We start from the raw sequence: 19,597 nt of genomic DNA on the forward strand, positions 1-19,597 counted from the left end.
CCATCTTTTCCATCTATATATGGTATTTATAACTACATAGTAATAATGAAAGCACAGGTAGCTAAATTAGCAAGATACATATTAGATATATGACCTTGGTTGATTCTCAGAAGTGAAACAGATTAATGTTGGGAATAGGAAAAACTAGTTTTGGGGGAGGGGTGGTTGGTTTGGGCCACTCCTGGTGGTACTCAGGGTTATGAGCTCAGGGATCACTCCTGGCGACCTAGGGGACCATGTGTAGGGACTGAACTCGGGTTGGTAATGTGCAAACAAGTTCCCAACACAATGTACTTTGGCTTTAGTCATAGGGGCACTTACTTTATTTTCATTTAAAACTGAAAGATGACAAAACATCAAGAGATGACCAAACAAAAATAAAGATGTTCATTATTCTAAATAACGTGTATATATGCATGTGTGTGTGTGTGCGTGTGTGTGTGTCCTGGCATGGGGAGCCAAATGGGATACCGGGGGTTCAGCTGCGTGCAAGGCAAGCACCCTACCACTGTGCTACCACTCCCTCCCCATGTCATATTTTTAACAAAGAGGTGGAGAAGACCCTCACGTTCGAGAACTTCACATTCTAAGAAGCCACCTTTGTACTGATCTTTCGCTCAAGCCAATGAGGCACAGATATAGCCTCTAATTGATGCCTAACCAAATGAGGGACATTGTTGGGTTGTGGAGCTTCAGAATCTCAAGCTCTTGGTCTGGGGATTTCCAGTCCCATCAACTTCCCCCAATGGGGAGTCTCCAGAGAAAGCTCTGTGAGTTTCTGGTTCCATCTCTTTCAAGCTGCAATTCCTTCCCCAGAGATGGTACCTACCGTGCAGAACTCTTCTCTGGGGCAGGCCTCAACTTACTAGGCCTTTCAAAAGCCAGATTCCTCAACTCCAAAAAATGGGAATTACAACATCTGAGAATTATAGTGAGATGTGGTCAGACAAAACGCTAATGCAGCCAAGCAACCAACTAGCTGTCTGCATATTATTTGAAGAGTAATGGCAACTTTCACTTTGCCAGTGGATGATCTTACTGAGGGCCTAAGCTTCTAGGTGGCTAAACAAAATCACGCTTTTCACTCCAACTTGGTTTTATTTTTTTCCTCTTAACTTTTATTTATTTATTTTTTATAAATCTTTATTGAAGCACCATGATTACAAGCATGGTTGTAGTTGGGTTTCAGTCCTCAACAGAACACCGCTTTTCACGAGTGCAACATTCCCACCACTAATGCCCTCTATTTCCCTCTTCCCCACCCCCTTTTTGTATTTGAGACAGGCAATCTACTTCTCTCATTCATCAACATTGTCATGAGAGTTGGAAGTCATCTTGACATCCAGACATTCAACAACATTTCCGCAGTAAGCCAAGAGTGGTTGCCATGGCGACACTTCCGCCCCCCCCCCCGTCCCGGCGGGGCCGAACGGCCTTCTGGGACTTGTAGTTCGTGAGCGCCAACATGGCTCCAAGCGGCCGGGGCGGGCTCCTGAAGGCAGGCCCAGCCCAAAGAGCCGGAAAAGGCGCGGCTTTCTTCCGCAGCAGAAGATCACGCCTCCTGACGTCACTTCCGTAAACAAAGATGACAGAAGCCACCCAGGGCCTGCACTTGGCCCCCTGGCTCTAGATGCAGCTGGAGCTTCTGCTTTGGCTGCTGCTGTTGCTTTCGATATTTAGGGGGCGTGTGTGTGCAAGTGAAGAGAGACTTCCAGCCCCTGCTTCCTCAGGTAGGTGCTGGAGGCCGCAGAAACCCCTCATTTATTCTCTGGAGGTGCTGCCCACCAACCTCTCTGGCTGCTACAGACCCTCAAAGGATACTTAGGGTTGGGTCTCAAAAGGATTCCGAGTTTCGGGGTAGATTCGTCTATACTTGTCTTTTCTAGTCCTGACCCTTCAGAAGGGCTTTGGTGAAACCACCTTTTTTTGTATTTGCATTGCTTTGCTTCCTGTATTTTTTTCTTTTTAATTTTCCTAGTATCACCAAATCTGTATTTGTGTAATAAAATGTGAAGACCATTATCTTTGTATCATAGATTTATACAAATATTTTCTGCTTGAGAGAACTGATTATCCTGTCGTCTCTATTAGCTTTTTTTTTTAGTTCCATTTGTATTGCATGCTGAAAAAACCTCAACATAAATAATAAAATATGTTAATAAATTGCTGCTAAAGAAAAAATTGTTAACCATGAGCAGATTTACTCGTGGAATCTAGGATTAGAGACTGATATTAGAACTTCTCTTAAACCTTTTCTTCTTTGGAGGCATTATAGCTCTAGCTAACATTGTCTAGAGAATAAGGCAGAACCGACTGAGCTTAGTAGTTTATAATTTCAGTGATTGTGGTATTAATTTTAGACAATAGCAAATAACCTGTTTACACTAACATTCTTAAGTAATTGTTTTAGCATGCATAAATGGGTTTGAAATTTGAGTGATTGTTGCATGATGAAATTTATTCAAATGTACCCAAAACACCAACAACCCTCTACAGTGGGACTAGAGTTATAGATAACACAGTGGGTAAAACATTTGTCTTCATGCAGCTAACCTGAGTTCAATCCTATATGGTCTCTCAAGCTGCAGGAGTGATCTTTAAGTCCAGAGCCTAGGACTGTGCTCTAAGCACTGCTAGGAGTGGTCCCCCAAAACAGTATAAAATTAATATTATGCATAAATGAAAGAAATACAGGAGGTTACAATAGTTTTTTGGTGGGGAGGGGATTGGACCATACCTGCTCTGCGTAGGATATATTCTTGATTTTGTGCTCAGAGATCACTTCTGAAGGTCCTGAGGAACCATGTGCTATGTCTTGGATTCAGCTTGACTTGGCTACATGTAAGGCAGAAGTGCCTTACTCATTCTATTATTTCTTGCTAGCATATAGGAAGGTAACTTTAAAAGGGTAATTGGTAGGAAAATAAAGTTGTTAATAAAATAAGGAAAACTTATTGAAAAGACTTTATACATATTATTTTCCATGGACAAGCCAGTTTTAGCTTCATAGTTTTTCTTTTGTGTGGTTTTTGGGCAATGTACTCAGAAATCGCTCCTGGCAGGCTCAGTGGACTATATGGGATGCTGGGACTTGAACCTGTGTTGGCCTGGTGCAAGGCAAACAAACACCCAACCACTGTGCTATCACTCCAGCCCATACTGTATTTTTGATAATGGCAAAACTAAATATACTATATATAAAACGATAAATTTTGTTTACTTGGAAACTGAAAGAATATTCAAAGTAGTCATGACACAAATTTAATATTTTATTACTCCCCATGATCAAGGTACTAGAACTAGTAGTTCTAGAACTAGTCTAACTTAATGAGACATTGTGTTTTAGGTAGAGAAATAGTGTTGGAGATAAGACTTGCCTTACAGGACCCTGGTTTGAATCCCCAGCCCTACATATGGTCCCTCAAGCATTGTCAGGGATCACTTCTGAGCACAGAACCAGTGTCTCTGGGTATAGCCCCAAAACAAACAAACAAAAAAAAATAGAAAAGAGGGCCAGAGCAATAGTGCAGTGGCAGGGCATTTGCTTTTCATGCAGCTGATCCAGGACAAACCTCGAGTCCCATATGGTCCTCAAGCCAGTAAATTTCTGAGCACACAGCCAGGAGTAACCCCTGAGCATCACTGGGTGTGGCAAAGAATAGAAGAGAAAGTTTCTGCTAGGTAGTTGAAATACAGTTTTTAGTCAGTTGTTAAAATGCAGATATCCCTGTCACTTATAAGATTGCTTTAATTAAGTTGGATCTCCTAAGAATACGTTTTAGAAGGCAAACATAAAACCTACTTAAAACTTGATTAAGGATGGGAGCACAGTGTGATGGTTTTGCTTACTGATAGCATATAGAATGATGTTTGGGGGGGCTGTAGGGGCACATCTGGCAGTACTTAGAGATTAGTCTTGGTTCTGTGCTTTGGAATCATTCCTAGTCAGCTGAGGGGATCCAATGAGCTTGCCAGGGATCGATCTTGGGTCAGCCGCGTGCAAGACAAGCCTCATATCCACTGTAGTATTGCTCTCGCCCCTAGAGTGCTTTATGAGGGCAAGGGCTTTGTCTTGTTCTGTAGCATCCTGCCTATATATCCTCTGATATATAGACACAAGTAAATATTTGTGGGAAAAAAGAAAAGTTAATAAATAGGGGCTGAAGTGATTGCACAGTGGGTAGGGTGTTTGCTTTGCACATTGTCAACCTTGGTTCTACCCTGGCATCTCATATGGTCCTCCAAACACTACCAGGAGGACCGTAATTTCTGAGTGCAGAATCAGGAGTAACCCCTGAACATGGCCCTCTATAAAGAAAAGTGAATACATAAAGTGAGAAAAGCAAATTTTATTGAAGAGGCAGCTTTGTTTAGCGCATCAGCATAAATAGTATGGTAGATTCCACTTAAGGGATTGGCATTCTTCTAATAACCTCTGAGATTCTTGATCCGTTTTTGTCTTTTAAATTTTTTTCTGCATTCATGTTGTAGCATGTATGTGTAATTTGCTGTATTTCCTTAGGTCATACAAAGCTGGCGTTGGCACAGTGAAGAACTAAAAACAATGGAAGAGAGGAAAATGAAGAGGAGGAGTCCTAAGTCTTTCAGTACTCATTCAACTCAGGTGGTTAATGCCAAAAAGAATGCCATTCCAGTAAGTAAAAGCACTGGATTTTCAAATCCTGCATCTCAGTCAACATCGCAGCGGCCAAAATTAAAAAGGTAATCCCGCTCTTCTACCTTAGCATAGCAAAAGACGAACTACATAATTACTAATAGAGTTCATTCTTTTCTTTTTTTTTTTTTTTTTTGTTTTTGGTCCACACCCTGTGACGCTCAGGGGTTACTCCTGGCTATGCGCTCAGAAGTTGCTCCTGGCTTCTTGGGGGACCATATGGGACGCCGGGGGATTGAACCGCGGTCCGTCCTAGGCTAGCGCAGGCAAGGCAGGCACCTTACCTCCAGCGCCACTGCCCGGCCCCTTCTTTTTTCTTTTATTTTTTAAGTGGTCATACTTGGTGGTACTCCTGGCTCTCTCCTGCTTTGTGCTTAGGAATCACTCCTGGTTGAATTGTGGATTATTTGCTCAGGGATCATTTCATGTAAAAATTGGGGGACCTGTGTGATGCTAAGGATCAAACCTGGGTTGGCCACAAGCAAGACCAGCATCCTAGCCATTCTATTATCACTCTGGATCCTTTCTTTAAAATTTTAAAGCATCTCTGTTGCATCTCATATCAAATGAACTATAACTTTATTTTATTTTATTTTTTTATAATTTTGGGATTGAGATGTAAGAACTTGGGCCATAGATGCAGCATTGTTTGGAGGACTGTGTGTTGCTGAGATTGGGCCTGGGACAAGCTACATACACGACAAGCACTTTAACCCTTGTACTATCTCTCTGACTCTACTGCATAGTGTGTGTAAGGCCATAAAATCAAACCCAGGGTTTCACACATGTAAGACATGCATTACCCTGAATCACATTCCCTGCACTACATCTTCTAATTTTTTCTCTGCCTGCTTCAAGAGAGATCTTCTGAGAGCCAGTTCTATTGGTGTGTGTCAGGTAGTTGGTTTCTACACATTATTTCATTGATTTTTGTTTTATATTAACTATTTTAACAAAGTGAGACAGTGTGCTTTAGTCAAAAACAATGAAGTATAAATAGGGAAGTGATTCTATATTATTTTTGGTGTCTTTTGGAGCCATAGCTATTTGTTCTCAAGACTTTTTCCTGGCTCTGTTGCCAAAGATCATTTCTGGCAGGCTTGGGGGACCATATAGAGTACCTGGGACCACGTCCAACTTGGCACGTGCAAGGCAAATGCCCTATCAACTGTACTATTTCTTCATCCCCCATGATTTGTTGTTTGAAAAGGTTGTTGAATGGTTAACTAGTCAAAACCCTTATTTGAATAAAATCTCAAATATGAAAAAGAAAATGTTTGCTTTACTGAACTTTTATGGCCATTGGGGGGTGGGAGATGGGCTTTTGGGACGCATCCAGAAATACTCAGGATACTTCTGGCTCTGTGCTCAGGATCACTCCTATTGGTACTTGCAGGACCATATGTGATATCAGGGATCAAGTTTGGGTTGTGGCTACATGCAAGGCAAGCACCTTACCCCTTAAGCTTTGTAGCTCATTGCAGTCTTATAATCTTAACTAGTTCATCTCAGATTTTAACATCAACATGGCTGTCTTGAAAATATTCTTTATGTTTGTGTATGACTTTTGGATCACACTCTGTAGTGCTCAGGGTTAACCCTGGCTCTGGACTCAAGGATCACTGCTGGCAGTACTCAGGGAGACCATATGGGGTGTTGGGGATTGAACCTTGGTCAACTGCATGCAAGGCCTTGCCTGCTGTACTCTCTCTCCTGCCTATCTGAGAATACTTTGAGAAGTAGATTCAAGGATCTGGAGGAGTTGGTCAGTGATTTGGAGCACCTGCCTAGCAAGTGCGAGGCCAAGAATTCAATTTCCATTGTCACCCGGTGCACCAGGTGTGAGCTTGTGACAATTTTGCTGTTTGCTGGTGACTGCTGTCTGTGACATTGGTTCTGCAACAGTGACTTCTGTTCTGTAAGGGCAGAATGGGCATGAGGTAAAACATGTGAGACAGGAAATTCTTTAAGGAAGCTATTGGGGTAGTTTATTTAAATAGATGATGATGGGGGAACAGATGATGAGATTAGTGACATATTTATGGATACAATCAGAAGGATTTTGTGACTGCTTGTAGTGGGTTTGGGAAATTGGACTAGTCAACTAAATGTTAGTTAACCCAGATGTTTTACATTTGATTGTATGTTGTTTGCAGATTGCCTTTCCTCTCCTTAATTTTTTTTTAAGTTTTATTAATTTTATGTTGTTTTGGGCTATTGCTGGTAGTCCTTAGGGGTTACTTATGACTCTGCACTGAGGAAACATTTCTTTTTTTTATATTTTATTTAAACACCTTGATTACATACATGATTGTGTTTGGGTTTCAGTCATGTAAAGAACACCCCCCATCACCAGTGCAACATTCTCATCACCAATGTCCCAAATCTCCCTCCTCCCCACCCGACCCCCGTCTGTACTCTAGACAGGATTTCCATTTCCCTCATACATTCTCATTATTAGGACAGTTCAAAATGTAGTTATTTCTCTAACTAAACTCATCACTCTTTGTGGTGAGCTTCCTGAGGTGAGCTGGAACTTCCAGCTCTTTTCTCTTTTGTGTCTAAAAATTATTATTGCAAGAATGTCTTTCATTTTTCTTAAAACCCATAGATGAGTGAGACTATTCTTAGTCTATCTCTCTCCCTCTGACTTATTTCACTCAGCATAATAGATTCTGTGTACATCCATGTATAGGAAAATTTCATGACTTCATCTCTCCTGACTGAGGAAACATTTCTAGAGGTGATATGGCATGCTGGGAATCAAATCTGGGTCTGCATGCAAGTCAAGTGCCTTGCCCACTGTACTATCAAGCCAGCCCCTTTTATTTTTCTTAAACTGGGCACTCTAGTGCAATGAGTGATGTGTATATCTTTGTGTGACCCAATATCTAGTCCAAAGTAGGGGCTCTTTTAATAATTGTTAACTCATATTTTAAAGGGAGAGGGCAGGAAGACAGCTCATGGTGCTGGGATACTTGCTCTTATACAGGAGCCTTGGATTTGAGCCTTCAAACCTAATGGTTCCCTGAACATTGAGCCAGAAGTGACCCCTAAGCACCAAGCTGGGCATGGCTCCCAAACAGTACGAAACACAATGTTTAGAAGAGGAAGTTGTTATAGTTTGCTGACAAATGAAATTTGAAACATTGGATTAGTAAAAAGACTAATTGACTTTCTTCTCAGGGTTTTTATTTATTTCAGCCTGAAGAATTAGTCTAACACCTAATGTCAAACCTCAGTCATTACATTTAAAGACTTGTTTGAGTTTTTCTCAGTATTGTTTGGGCGTCTGGTATTTTATTGAGTATTGATTTTATCCTGATTGTTTTATTTTTTAAGTAAAATTCTATTGAATTCACTAGTCTTGATGAATCTAGAACATCTGGAAAAAATGTAATGACCCCTTTTTTAAATATATGGTTCAGTGTTTAATTGCATCCTCATTACAGGGTGATGAAAGAAAAGACCAAACCTCAGGGTGGAGAAGGGAAAGGCACCCAGGCCCCTCCCATACAGCATTCCTTCCTTACTGATGTCTCAGATGTCCAGGAGATGGAGAGGGGCCTTCTCAGCCTTTTGAATGATTTCCACTCTGGGAAGCTTCAAGCATTTGGTAAGTAGTAGATATTTCTCTTTACTGGTTTCATTCACTGGTTCCTATTTCTAACTGTTCCTTTGACAAAGTATATATTTTAGGACTGGAGCAATAGTACAGTAGCAGTAGAACCTATGCCTTGCAAGGAGCCAACCTGGGTTTGATCCCTGGCAACCCATCTGATCTCCTAAGCCCCTCCAGGAGTGATGCTTGAGCATAGAGCCAGTGGTAAGCCTTGAACAGCACACACAAACACACATACACATACATGTAAAATAAAAATATCCACAAGTGGTGAGATCACCCTAGTCACTGTGGTTCTAACCTCTTAGGTGAATGGGTCTGATGTAGCAGGGAAATGGTGGAGAAATAACACCAAGCCAGTCAGGACAAGACTTATTGGAGTCAGCCTGCTTTTTGCCTCATGGTCTCTTTCTGCCATGTGCTCTCTCTGAGCCCCAGCCAGAACTGCTCTCTCTTTATTCTCCAGAACAAATCCACCAAGGTGGTAGAAGATTCTGTAATCCAAGTGGGCTTTTATATACCAAAAGAAGAAGTTAGGGAAAAAGGATATGGGGGAAACACCTTTGTTTAGGGCTGCTAGTCTCATCTCACACATACACACAAGTGTAATTGTCTTTTATTAAAGATAGAGTCTCGAGGCATAAAGTGCTATCATCCCAGTATTTGCACTTGGTGAAATAAAATTTTCCTTCTAAAATTTCACAGTAGGGAATGGATTGATAGTACAGCAGGTAGGGCAGGAAAAATTTCTGAATATAGAGCCGGGAGGAAACCCTGAGGACCACCAATTGTGGTCCTAAAGCAAAAACAAACTTAAAAGAAACCTCAAAAACTGAATTTCACAGTAAAACTTTGCAGTTTTAATCATTAAATATAGTGCTGGGCCCGGGGAGATAGCACAGCGGCGTTTGCCTTGCAAGCAGCCGATCCAGGACCAAAGGTGGTTGGTTCGAATCCCGGTGTCCCATATGGTGCCCCGTGCCTGCCAGGAGCTATTTCTGAGCAGCCAGCCAGGAGTAACCCCTGAGCATCGCCGGGTGTGGCCCAAAAACCAAAATATATATAGTGCTGCTGGAGCTGGAGCTATAGCACAGCAAGAAAAGCATTTACCTTGCTTGTGTCCTATCTGTGTTCGATCCCCAGCGCCCCATATCCCTTGAGCCTACCAGGAGTAATTTCTGAGCAGAGCCAGGAGTAACCCCTGATTGTTGCTGGGTGTGGCCCCCCTAGAAAAACAAACAAAAATAGTTTTGCTATATGGATTGCTCAGTTGGTTGGGCCTGTCCTAAATTCAATCCTCAGCACTACATGCTCCCAGAACAGTTGGGCTGCATTTGATCCTAGTGGCCCCTGAGCACAAGTTAGTTAAACACTGTTGGCTGGAAGACCAAACTATGCTGGGAATGGCCTCTGGTTTCTTGGGATCTTCTTTTTGGTGATTGCTTTTTGGGGGCCATACCTGTATGTGCTCAAAGCATACTTCTTACTCTGCACTCAAAGATTGCTCCTGGTAAGGCTGCAGGACCTTAAGAGTTGCTAGAGATCGAACCCAGGTTAATCGTGTGCAAAGCAAACACTCTACCTGCTGTACTGTAATCTATCTGGACCTGGTCCCTGTTTTTTTTTTTAAAGAACACCACAATGCTGTCGAGAATAGCATTTTACACATATTCTTATGCAGTTATTTTGGTTTTATTTTGGGGAGAAATAGTTTCCCATGCTATGCTCAGGAGGCCCAGGGTCCCACCCAGCAAATCTCAGCCAATGAAGCCAGTGGTTTAATGCCAGGGCCACCACTGAAAAGGTTCAGTGTCTATAATGTACTGTGCTTAGGTTCCACAGAGTAGGCAATTGCCTGAGCTACCCAAGTGGTGCTTGGGGCAGGTGTCCAGGTAAGGCTTGGGGGGAACAGTTCAGTCTAGGGGTTGAACTGGGGCCAACCACATGCAAGGGCAAGCACCTTTACACCTTACTATCTCTAATTTTACTTCTGGGGGAAGAATTTCTTTGGGGGAAGAATTTCTGTGTATGGGATACTAGATCAAAGTATATATCATTTAGACTTAATGAAAGCATCCAGATTAGTCTTCAAAAAAGCTATTGTATTTCTAGGTTTCATGAGCAACTTAGGAAATATAATCTTTTCCCTGAATTCCCATTGATAATAGGAATTGCCAGTCTTTTTATTTTGCCAATCTGTGGGTATAAGTAACATTTTTTTTGTTACTTTTGAGTTATGAGACAGTTGTATTGGTGTGAGAGAGATAGCATAGTGGTAGGGTGTTTGCCTTGCAAGCGGCTGACCCAGGACCCACGGTAATTCAAGTCCTGGCATCCCATGTGGTCCCCTGTGCTTTCCAGGGGCAATTTCTGAGTGCAGAGCCAGAAGTAACCCTTGAGCACTGCTGGCTGTGGTCCAAAAACAAAGAAAAAAAGAAAGAAAATAAACAGTCTTATTTGCTCTGTGGAGAAGCTTTGCCAACTTCATTTGGTGGTGGTTTGTGTATTTTTGCTTGTTCTTACGAGGCCACACTTGGCAGTGCTCAGTGTTTATTCTTGATTCTGAGCTCAGGAATTTCTCATAGTGGGCTTGCGTAGTGAGGGGCCCATATGGGATACCCGGAATTGAACCTGGGTCAGCTGCTTACAAGGCAGGCATACTATTTGCTTTGCTATCTCTCTAGTCCATTTGGTGGTTATGTAACTCTGTTGTTAGTGGTTAACAACTCTTTGTATATGGTATATGTGACAGATATTTATCTTTTGACCTGTGTTTTGGCTTTCTTGTTTTGTATTTTTAGGGTTCACATGAAAATTTTGAGGTGTTCAGGTGTCAATCCTTACAGTGCTTAAGGATTAGGTAGATTAAGGATACTAATGTGGATAATACTGATTAATATACATAGACTATGTATTCAAGCTAGGAATGGAACTTGAATTTCCCACATGCAAAGCATATGCTTTGACTTGTTGACCTATTTCTCCAGCCTGAAAGATTTTTTTTGTTTTGTTTTGTTTTTGGGTCATCTCTGGCAGCGCTCAGTGGTTATTCCTGGCTCTATGCTCAGAAATTGCTCCTGGCAGGCTGGGGGGACCATATGGGATGCCGGGATTCGAACCACCATCCTTCTGCATGCAAGGCTATCTCTCCGGCCCCCTGAAAGATTTTTTTCTTTACGTTTAAAGATTAGCATTTAGCAAGATATGTCTCATCAGTTCTATCTGGGATTCACTGAAGCTTTCATATTTGCCATTTTTATCTTTTATTCTTATTCCTAATACTTATATCCCGTCTATCAGTTTCTTTTTGTTTGTTTTCTTTTGGGCAATACCTGGTGGTGCTAGGGATTACTTTTAGTTCTGTGCTCAGGGATCACTTCTTGTGGTACTCAGGGTCCATATGGGGTGCTAGGGATTGAACCCAGGTCAGTTGCTTGCAAGGCAAGATGTAGCTGTTGTATCAGCCTCATAGTATCACAGGAAATCTTATGGAGTAGGCACACAGTAATCTACCAAGCTCAGTGAGCCTAAACTAACACAGAGGCTCAGCTAGTACTATCCACCCATGGGTGGATAAACCCATAGACACTGACTTTAATAATATCGTGGATAGATACAACAATTATTTCCAATTGACCCTTGATCTAAGTTTTGTCTTTGTGTTGTAACAATCAATATAAAGTGAATTTGTTTGTGACTGCAAAGGGGAAGGATGGAACGGTGGGTAGGAAATTGGAGACACATTGGTAAAGGAAAGGTGACACTGGAGGTAGGTTTGGTTTTTGGACACTAGTGGCTGAAGTGACTGGATCGTGATCAACTTGGTAAATCATAGTGTTAAAAATAAAATTTTTTAAAACATTGAATGTGAATTGTCCTAATCTGTGATAATGCTTTTGAATGTTCCCCCAGGAAATGAATGCTCCATTGAACAGATGGAACATGTTCGGGGAATGCAGGAGAAATTAGCTCGCTTGAATTTGGAGCTCTATGGAGAGTTAGAGGAACTTCCTGAGGATAAGAGAAAAGCAGCCAGTGATTCTAATTTGGATAGACTTCTGTCTGATGTGAGTGTATATATTCCCCCCTCCCCCAAGTGTGTGTGTGTGTGTGTGTGTATATATATATATATATATATATATATATATAAAATTTTTAAATGAAATTTTTATTAAGATATAATATTAAATATTTTAACCATTCTAAAGTAAAATTTAGTTGGTTTTAATGTGTTAGTAAGTTTTAATACAGGGTCTATACTTGGGTTGTAATTCTATAACATTGGGCAGTTTTGTTAACATCTATAACTCATATTTTCCTATTCTAAAATGCATGTGATATGTGTCATGAAAGTCATGTCAAATCTTTTATTTTATTTATTTATTTATTTATTTTGTTTTTGGACCACACCTGGCAGTGCTCAGGGGTTCCTCCTGGCTGTCTGCTCAGAAATAGCTCCTGGCAGGCACGGGGGACCATGCAGGACACCGGGATTCGAACCAACCACCTTTGGTCCTGGATCGGCTGCTTGCAAGGCAAACACCGCTGTGCTATCTCTCCGGGCCCTCTTTTATTTTTTTTAATCTGAGGCTTCATGAGTTACTGCTATTAATCACAATTTCATGCATACATAATTCTATTACTACTCCCTCCACCAGAGTGCTTCCCTCCACTTAGTATCTCAGTGTTGCCCCCCTTTAAACATTTTTTTGTTTTGGGGCCACTCTGGCTGTGCTCAGGGCTTACTCTTGGTTCTGTGCACACTCGTGACCATATGGGATGCTGGGGGTTGAACACAGGTTGTTCAAGGCAAGTGTCCTACTCGCTATATTATCTCTCTGGCCTTTCTCTCCCTATTCTTTTTGATGAGGAGTGCCAGGGAGCAAGCAACCTGAGGGTTTCGTACATGTGAGGCAGGCGCACATTAAACTGCATATATCCCTGGCCCCAGGAGAAGTCTTTGAAGTTCATAAAGGTATTAAAATTTTGATCACTTGGGAGCCAGAGCAATAGCACAGCAGTAGGTGTTTGCCTTGCACGTGGCTGACACAGGACAGGCCCGGGTTCAATCCCCAGCATTCCATATGGTCCCCTGAACCTTCCAGAATTGATTCCTGAGCATAGAACTGGGAGTAATCCCTGCACCGCCAGGTGGCCCAAAGCAAACAATAAATAAAAACCCCACTACTTTGTAACTTTTATATAATTGAATTTCTTACCTTGGAAATTTTAGAAAGTTATTATTTTTATTTCAGTGCTTGCTTTTGCTTCTTTATTTAAAGAAAGTACTAAAAATAACCTATTTTAAAATGTAAATTTAACAGTTATCCCCTTATTTTGTTTGTCTTATAAAATTGAAATTAAATGTTTTTATATTTTACAGCTAGAAGAATTGAACTCTTCCATGTATCCTTTTTAATATTAACAGTGAATTAACAGTGAAGTTCACAAATTACAATTTCTTTTTTCTAAGTTTTATTGTATTATCATGATTTATAATACTATTAAGAGAGTTTTATGCATCCATCTTTCCAAGACCTACCAGCAAAGTGAAATTATGATTTCTAATGATTTGTTTTGCTTTGTATTTTTGTGGGGGGGGACACACCCGGTGACACTCAGGGATTATTCCTGTCTATGTGCTGAGAAATCGCTCTTGGCTTGGAGAAACCAAATGGGACACAGGGGGATCGAATCAAGGTCTGTCCTAGGCTAGTGCAGGCAAGGCAGATGCCTTACACTTGTGCTACCGCTTCAGCCCCTTTGCTTTGTATTTTTAATTTTTAATAAAATTATACATTTTAGGAGAGTTTAGAATTAGGCTAGTTTTCATGAAAATTATTTTGAATCTTCTTTGAGCTAAACACACAAATTACTATTATTACATAAAAACTTTAGATACATAACATATTTCTATAGAAATTATCTTAGAGTATTCTATGTCATGTGTAAAATATTGAAGTTTTAAACCTTGAAAATGTATTCCTGTAATTTGTAATGATTTTTTAACTTAATGATAAGCATAGTATGAGATACATAACATGAAATTATCTTGTCTTTCCCTGAGCCATATTACTGTCCCTTGCAAATAAAAAATAAAAAAATTCTGCTCAACTTGAGAGTTAAGACATACACACATCTTTCACAACCAAATAATAAGGTGGGTGGGAAGGAGAGACTACTCATAGGAGCACAACAGAGAAAGAGACTAGTGCTCATGCTTTGCATGGCGGAGACCTGGATCAGACCCCCATAATCATATGGCACTTCAGGGGGTGACCCTCCAGCAAGGCACTGGAAGTAGACCTCTCAGGATTTTCAGGTTGGTTCAAAACCCTGTCTTTCCTCCAAAATATTACTGATCAAATATTGTCTTCCCTGGGACCAAAGTATTATAGCAAGTAGGTGTTTTGCCTTTGCACCCAGCTGACCTGTATCCAATCCCTGGTGACCCATGTGGTCCCCCAAGCCCTCCAATAGTGATCCTGAGCATAGACCCAGGAGTAATCCAATGAGTACAGCTGGATATGGCCCCCAGAATCAAACAAATCTAGTATTGTGTTCACAAATGAAAATTTTTCACTCCCAGCAAATTTTCACACATGCTCTAATCAGGTCCTTCCCATAAATTATTCTTATGTTTAAGTGATTACTAGATCCTGGAATATCGCCTTGTTTTAGCAATTATTTTCAGGGCTTATATTTGAATATTATTACTAGTAGTAGTACTATTATTATTAATAAGAATAGTGCTTTTATTTGTATTATTGTGTCACTATCTTTAAAATGGTCTCATCACATCTGATTTTTTTTTTTTTTTTGATTTTCTGTTTTGGAGCCATTAGCAATGCTCAGAGTTCACTCTTGGCTCTGTACTCCTGGTAAGCTCTAGGAACTATATGGATGCTGGGGATTGAACCTCAGTCAGTTGTGTTCATGGCAGCATCCTACTCCTTATGCTATCACTCTGGCCCAACATTCAAGTTTCTTATTTATTATTTTTATTTAAACACTGTGGTTGCAGGGTAGTTCATAATAGTCCCCCCCCACACACAAAGTTGTTCATGATTGAGTTACAGTCTACAATGTACAACAACCCTCACCTATGCACAGATGTCCAGTTCCTTCTCACCCTCCCTGATTGCCCTCTTCCCTCCCATCCACACTCCCCCCAACACACACCCCCTTCACTCTCTCCCTCTCACTCTCCCACTTTCCCTTCAGTTTTTGACACTGTGGTTTGCACTGCTGTTAATGAAGGGTAGCCATGCCTGTCACTTTATCTCCTTTCAGCACCCAGTTCTTATCCAGAGTGATCAGTTCCAACTATCACATTCATAGTAGACCCTTCTCTACTCTTCATTGCACTCTCTGCTCTTTATGGCAAGCTTTCTACCATGGTCTGGTCCTCCTAGTCCTCATCTCGGTTGTCTCTGAATATCATCCCCAACATCCAAATTGGTTAACAACCCTACTGGAACATTGCTTTTAAACATATTCCTTAAACACAAGAACAACTGACAACTCTTTCCCTCCACTCCTGAGCGTAATGTCCAGAATGTAAAAGCATTTCTCACTTATTAGAGAATAGAAATCTTAACTGGTGAATTCAGACAGAAACTCCATCTGGCAGATGCGCAAGATGTTCCGAACACTTCTACAAGCTAAAATGAAATGCAGTTGCTTCCTTACAGTCTGAAGAGAAGGCACTTTTTTTTTTTTTTGATTTTTCAGCTGAAGCCAGTAGCAGAATCCTCCTCCACAATAAGGATTTACAAATGATTACCACGTGCAAGTGCCATAATTGTGTTCATGTGCTGCTATTAGTGAATTTGACTCGCAGTGATTCACCGTTAGTGAAGACGGGCTTTGCTGAAGGCTTCATGGGGACACGTGATGCCTTGGTGGTGCTGCTCTGCTTTTTCTTGTTGCCTTATACTTGAAATGTCTTGCGCTTGATATCATGGCCCAGGCTGGGAGGACTTACCCTTTCCTGAGCTCACCAAACTCCTTCCAGCGTCGTTCCTAAGTTACCAAGGCTCAGGCTTGTTTTGCGGCAGCCCAGCGGAGACAGTTTACATTAGACAATCAGTACACATGCTAATGAGTGTGCCAATGACCAGTGACTACAAAGTGAGCCATTAAGGATTTGTGAAATTTGCTATTTTTTTAATAAAGTGATTGTTTTCCATTATCTCTGTTGTTTGTTTTGAGGAATCTGGTAGTCCTCCCAACAAAAGTTAGCTGTGTTCATAAAAGTTGACCTCTGAAATGTGATGGCAAATTCTGCACTTCCGCACATTTAAACAGCTAATAAAAAGATCGTGGACTTTTAAACATTACTTAGACTTTGATTTGAATCCCTTGTACCTACCTCACTCTTAGCCCAGCTAATTGACAATGATTCAGTTTCTTCCAGATTGTTTTTTTTTTTTTTTTATTTTAAATCTAGACAAAGCTTAATAATCAAGTCAATGGTGGTTATGAAGAACTGGGAAAATACATATAGAATACCAAGCATAACTGCCAATATACATAATGACTAGTAAACATTAGCTTAACTCTTTTTAAAGTTTTATTGAAATAATCTATACAGGGGCTGGAGAGATAGACAATGGCTAAGGCATTTTTGCCTTGCACATTTCGAGCCAGGTTCATCTCTGGCATCCCATATGATTCCTGACCACTACCAGGAAATGAGTCCTGAGGAGAGCAGGAGTAACCAACCCCTGAGCATTGCCGGGTGTGTCCGTACAACAACTAAACAAAAACAATCCATAAATTATAAAATATACTTTTACTATTTATTGCATGTGGTATTTGGGGTGGGGTGAGGGCTACATCAGTGATGCTCAGGCATTACTCTCTGGCTCTGCACTCAGAAATCACTCCTGGCAGGCTTGGGAATCCATATGGGATGCATGCAAAGCAAATGTCCTCCTTGATGTGCTACGGCTCTGGTTCCCTATTCTGTGATTTTTAAATAAGGTCACTTTATTCACATTATTATAACCCAAGTTTTTTTTGTTTTTTTTTTTTTTTTTTGTTTTTGTTTTTGGGTCACACCCAGCAGCACTCAGGGGTTACTCTTGGCTCTGTGCTCAGAAATCCTTCCTGGCAGGCTCAGGGGACCATATGGGATGCCGGGATTTGAACCACCAACCTTCTGCATGCAAGGCAAATGCCTTACCTCCATGTTAACTCTCTGGCCCCAACCTAAGATATTTTTATCAATCACCCCAAAAAGAAACTCATTAGCACTCACTACCCATCTCCCTAGTGTTTGGTAAAGAGCATTTTGCCTTGTTTCTTAGGCTTTGCTTATAGACTCAGCCAGTCTTCCAGAAGGGTCTACACTTTTTTGTTTTGTTGTTTTGCCACACTTTGATGCTCAGGGGTAACTCCTGGGTCTGCACTCAGGAATTACTCTGGAGGTAATGGAATGTCTAGAATGGAACCACGGTTGACCACATGACCAAGGCCAACCCACTATAGTATCTCTCTCGCACCTGCTCTACACATTCTTGACATGGAATCATATAATATGCAGGTTTTTATGTCTGTCGTTTAGCGTGTTTTCTAGCTTCTTTATCCATGATGTGGCTGTATTTTATTATATTCCATTGTATGGAGAGAACATTTTGTTTATATTCGAACACTGAGAATAACTTCTATTATAAAGATGTCCACCAGGTATGCCTCCCCCACCTCTTTCAGTGCAGGCTGAGCACTCACTGCTGTGCTTCCCAAAATGTTGGTGTTCACTGTAGGGAAATACGGTATTTCCAGACTTATTACGAGTTTACTTACACATTTTAGTTCATATTACCCATATGGTTTTATTTATTTTTATTTAACCAGATAGTTTTTCCTTTCTACGCTTTTTAAAAACATTTTATTTGGATCTATTATTTCAGATAGTCTTAATTTTTAAGTCTTATTGAAACCATTGTGATTTACAAAGTCCTTTACAGCTAACTAGTTTTCCTTTTATAATTATTATTATTTGGGGTGGGGGGCTTGGGTCACACCCGGCAGCGCTCAGGGTTGGCTCTATGCTCAGAAATCGCTCCTGGCAGGCTGGAGGGACCATATGGGATGCCGGGATTCAAACCACCGACTTTCTGCATGCAAGGCAAATAAATGCCTTACCTCCATGTTATCTCTCCGACCCCTCCTTTTATAATTGTTTTCCTTTTTTAATTTTTTAAGAAATTTGTATTATTTTGATCTATTATTTAAAATAGATATACATATTTTAAGTTTTATGGAAACCATTGTGATTTACAAAGTCCTTCATAGCCAGGTAGTTTTCTAACCTGCTCTGCATATCAGGTCCAAGTCTCTTATCTCCTTGGGGTTCCTGCCCTGGATCCCACTGCAGTCTCCCGGGGAGGGGAAAGTGGCGCAGGTGCCAGGGCAGGCAAAGGCTCGCAAAGCCAGACCCACGCGGGGCTCGGGACCGCGGGGCGGGGCGCGTTCCCTGGTCTCCGTGGAGACGTCCCGCCCGCCCCTTCCCAGCTGCGGGCCTGGATTGCATTTTGCAGCCGGGCCGGGAAGCATCACCGCAGGCTGCGGGGCGGCTGCTCCAGGCCTGGTCCTCGGCCACGTCGGGAGGTAAAGCTCGCTCGGCTCCGCTTTGCTTGGGGACCCAGCCCCCGGCTGCTTTGCTTTCCCAACTGGAGTCCCTGGTCGGACCGGTGCCGGTCTGCTTTGGCCTTCCTTGACCCTGGAGACCCTTAGCAACACCGCAGTGGCTGTCTTTAAGTTCCAAAAGGCACGGGGGCGAAATCAGTGCCACCTTGGGTGCTAGCAAGGAGATTGGCTTCTTCCAGAGCGCGCACTCTGGGTAGAAATGAAACCAGTTGGTCTGTTGAGCGACTTTTTAGAGGGTTCCCAAAGGGCTCTTTAACTACTTTTTTTAAAATCATTATTATTATTACGGAGCCCCCCCCCCCCCCAAATGAGCAGGGGAGGAGAGTGAGAGAGTGAGCACACAGGTGGTGAGAACGGACAGCTCTAAAAGATTTTTTAAAATCTTGTGAAGTCGGGTGTTCTTTTTGTAACTAAAACCCAACCACAAACATGTTTGCAATCATGCTGCTTAAATAAAAAAATTTTTTTTGGTTATGGGGCCACAGGGTTCTCCTGGCTCTGCGCTCAGAGATGGCTCCTGGCTTGGGGACGCTGGGGAATAGAGCCGCGGTCTGTCCTAGGTTAGCCCGTGCAAGGCCCTACCACTTGCACCACCGCTCTGGCCCCATTAAATAGTTTTAAAAAACTGGTGTTGGATGAACAGA

The 19,597-nt window shown here is 41.6% G+C and overlaps 2 protein-coding genes across 2 annotated transcripts in view; one reads left to right on the plus strand and one right to left on the minus strand.

Moving 5' to 3' along the window:
• CITED2 (Cbp/p300 interacting transactivator with Glu/Asp rich carboxy-terminal domain 2) overlaps nt 1-19,597 on the minus strand; it is a 1,046,546-nt gene that overhangs the window by 389,342 nt on the left and 637,607 nt on the right. The window lies entirely within an intron of this gene.
• On the plus strand, nt 1,587-16,491 carry CCDC28A (coiled-coil domain containing 28A). The gene is made up of 6 exons (XM_049788034.1): nt 1,587-1,730; nt 4,523-4,722; nt 8,128-8,291; nt 12,210-12,364; nt 13,681-13,703; nt 15,911-16,491. The coding sequence occupies exons 2-6, from the start codon at nt 4,565-4,567 to the stop codon at nt 15,963-15,965; spliced, it is 555 nt and encodes a 184-aa protein (XP_049643991.1). The 5' UTR covers nt 1,587-1,730; nt 4,523-4,564; the 3' UTR covers nt 15,966-16,491.

This window comes from Suncus etruscus, chromosome 15, assembly GCF_024139225.1.
Source record: "Suncus etruscus isolate mSunEtr1 chromosome 15, mSunEtr1.pri.cur, whole genome shotgun sequence".
Lineage (NCBI taxonomy): Eukaryota > Metazoa > Chordata > Mammalia > Eulipotyphla > Soricidae > Suncus > Suncus etruscus.

What these genes read in the sequence shown, in the direction of transcription:
- CCDC28A (XM_049788034.1), top strand. Translation starts at nt 4,565, where the DNA reads ATGGAAGAGAGGAAAATGAAGAGGAGGAGTCCTAAGTCTTTCAGTACT. An exon ending in CAGCGGCCAAAATTAAAAAG is followed by an intron (nt 4,723 to 8,127) that starts GTAATCCCGCTC and finishes TCCTCATTACAG; the next exon opens with GGTGATGAAAGAAAAGACCA. An exon ending in TGGGAAGCTTCAAGCATTTG is followed by an intron (nt 8,292 to 12,209) that starts GTAAGTAGTAGA and finishes ATGTTCCCCCAG; the next exon opens with GAAATGAATGCTCCATTGAA.